Below are 2,780 nucleotides of genomic sequence, written 5' to 3'. Positions count from 1 at the left end.
GTAATGAGAATGTACGGGTGGGTGGGTGGTGAAGGCAGGAGGCGTAGGTATGGTGTGAAGGATGGGCGTGGGTGTTTTCAAAGTGGGCGTGCGGCATCCAAGAAACTAAATATTTAGAGAGAGAGAGAGAGAGAGAGAGAGAGAGAGAGAGAGAGTTGACTTACCGTGGGGGTCTGGAGGGTGTTGGGCATGGAGAGGACGCCCAAAGGTTGCCTGGTGGAGGAGGACGTTGGGGACATGTGGTGGTGTGAGTTGTGGAGGTGTTGTAGGTTCATGGCGTTGGAGAAGCCGTGTGGGGGCGTAATGGTGTGGAGTGGGTGGTTGGGCGAGGTGGGCGGGGTGAGGAGGCGGGCGGTGGGCTCATCCTTCAGGCCGGGGTGGTCCTCGAGGGCGTGCTGGAGATCGCAGATGTAGTCGATCACGTGCTGGATGAGTTCGAGGCGCGTCACCTTGCGATTCTTGGGGATGTGCGGTACGATTTCTCTCAGCTTGTCCAGGTAAAGGCGCATCTCGGCCTCCACCTCAGCACTTCCTGGGTGGCGGTGCGGACGTCGGCCTCTCTCACTGAAGCCTCCACCTCCTCCACCGCCGCCTCCACGTGCACCTCCCATGGCACCCATCTCGTCGCGGGAAGGACTCATCATTTTGCTGTTTGTTTATGGGTTACTTCTCCAAACAAACAAGAGTTTCGGCAATAGTGCAAAAAAGTTCCTGACGGAGCGAGTGGTCGTAGTGTCACAAGAGCAACAAGTCACTGAGATCACTGAGGGTCCGGCGTGGTGGCGTTAATGAGCAGCGGCTGTTACTTTCCAGCGCAGGCAAGTCCAAGTCCAGCAAGGCAAGGCAGCGTTGAGTGAGGCTTGTTGAGGACCAGCGACGTGTTTACCACACCACCTCTTGATCACGACTGACTCCTCCCTCCCCGCTGCCTAGACTTATGAGGGCGAGAACCACGTGGCTGGGTGGCCTCAGCTGTCGACGGTTCACGTTCGCTCACCCGCTGTGCTCGACTTCGTGCGACGCGCCCACCACATGACAACACACCAGCGATGGGTGATGGGCGATGCTAGGCGGCTCTTTCTCCTTCATTACTATTCCCTGAGGCCGTGTGTTGCCGTGCAAGGCTTGCCACGTTCTGAAAACGCACAAAACCAACGGAACCGCAGGAAACGTTAGGTATATTAATTGATAACGCGAACACTCGTTAGTGTTGAAAACGCACGAAGCATTGTGAAATTTCTGTGACAGGCAAACGTTTGTGTAAGGACCCGGGATGCGCCAATCGGCATCGTTTTTCCCACGAACGTCACAGTGGGAGGGAGTGGCGGGGGCCAATGAGCGGGCCTGTAACAAACCGTCTTGGAGAGCGGCACCACCTGGCCTCCACGCACGTGGTCCCCACACTCACCTTGCGATGCCAACTTGCACTTTAAGACGCCAAATGTTCCATGAATGATTTCAGATGCAGCTGTTGCTCGGCGCCGCAGATCCGGCCCGTGCACCACTCCAGTAGCCCCGAAGAGCCTTCATTAGGTTTTCGTCACGGTTGAAACATATTCGTCTTAATAGGTCCATCTATGCGTACCCCAGCCTAGAGGATGGGGGAGGGGCAGAGACCTGAGGTGAGGCTGCTGCAGGGAGTGTTGGCAAGACTTATGTCACAAGTAATTCCCTGTTGTGGCAGCGGCAGGACACGGGCCGTCACGTGCTGCTGCAACACTCATTTACATAAAGACTAGTGACAGCTTTTTTTGTCCATCATTGTTCTTCCGGAGGCGGCGCGGGGCGGGGAGCCATGCAGCTGACACTAGCGCTAAGGCACAATGGCCTTCTGTCACCGGGTTCTTGGGGTCGCAGCTGGGACAGATGGTGGCGAGGCCGTCTTGTTCCCGTCCCCGCGCGCGGCACAACACAGGTGGTGGATATACTTGAGCTGGGGTCACCTTAGCGGCGGGACCAGGTGGTATTCACACTACCCGAATGGCAAGCTGATATTACCTGCTCCCATTTGCGTGGTCACACGTTTCCACCTGTCCATGTGTTTTCTCTCTCAGCTGCTGGTCGCTTTTTAACGTGTGGCGCAGCAGCACGGCGGGAGAACAGAGGAACAGACACGAATTATAGTCCTCTCTCATTTCACAATGCACTTCCTCAGACTTTACCTAATATTTATACTCTTTTCCACCTATAAAAGACGCAAAAAAAAAAAAAAAAACACACACACACACACACACTCTCTCTCTCTCTCTCTCTCTCTCTCTCTCTCTCTCTAATATTATTTAATTTTGCTATATGTTTGTATATGAGAAGTCCCTTGTTCACCGTATAATAATCTACAGGCCTTAAGAAAGCTGCGGCTTAACGGGCCTGGCTTCGCAACACAGTATGTTAACTGCCTATTATGTACATGACTATAGAGCCAAATAAATGTACCAGTATCAGTATCTCTCTCTCTCTCTCTCTCTCTCTCTCTCTCTCTCTCTCTCTCAATCATTGCAGTGTATCGTATTGCAGTGGAGTCAAGGAGTTTAGAAAGGACACGAACGTCGTCTCGCTGTTTTCAATTCCCTGTAATCTCATCAGTTCCCTCGGGCTCCGAGTCGTCATATCGTATAAGAAACCTGTTACATAGTTCATAAGCGCATAACGAGACGGTGATAAGGTGGCCGCGCAGTCTCCGCTCTCACGTTCTTGTCGGTTCCTCTTCACCTGCTGGAGTGTGGCGGGCGGTAATACGCTCCTTGCCCCCACCTGCCCCTTTGCCTGACCCCACGTCCTCA

General features: G+C 53.7%; 1 protein-coding gene across 1 annotated transcript in view; it reads right to left on the bottom strand.

The window, feature by feature from the left end:
- Positions 1–928, bottom strand: part of LOC123498583 (achaete-scute homolog 2-like) — a 23,367-nt gene extending 22,439 nt beyond the window's left edge. Inside the window, exon 1 of the mRNA XM_045245842.1 lies at positions 165–928. Coding sequence (XP_045101777.1) covers positions 165–644 — 480 coding nt within the window. The 5' untranslated portion in view covers positions 645–928. The remainder of the gene's footprint in view (positions 1–164) is intronic.
- Between the last annotated feature and the right edge of the window lie 1,852 nt (positions 929–2,780).

This window comes from Portunus trituberculatus, chromosome 48, assembly GCF_017591435.1.
Source record: "Portunus trituberculatus isolate SZX2019 chromosome 48, ASM1759143v1, whole genome shotgun sequence".
Taxonomy (NCBI): Eukaryota; Metazoa; Arthropoda; class Malacostraca; order Decapoda; family Portunidae; genus Portunus; species Portunus trituberculatus.
The sequence above is the reverse complement of the archived record's forward strand: the minus strand, read 5'-3'. Positions and strand labels throughout refer to the sequence as shown.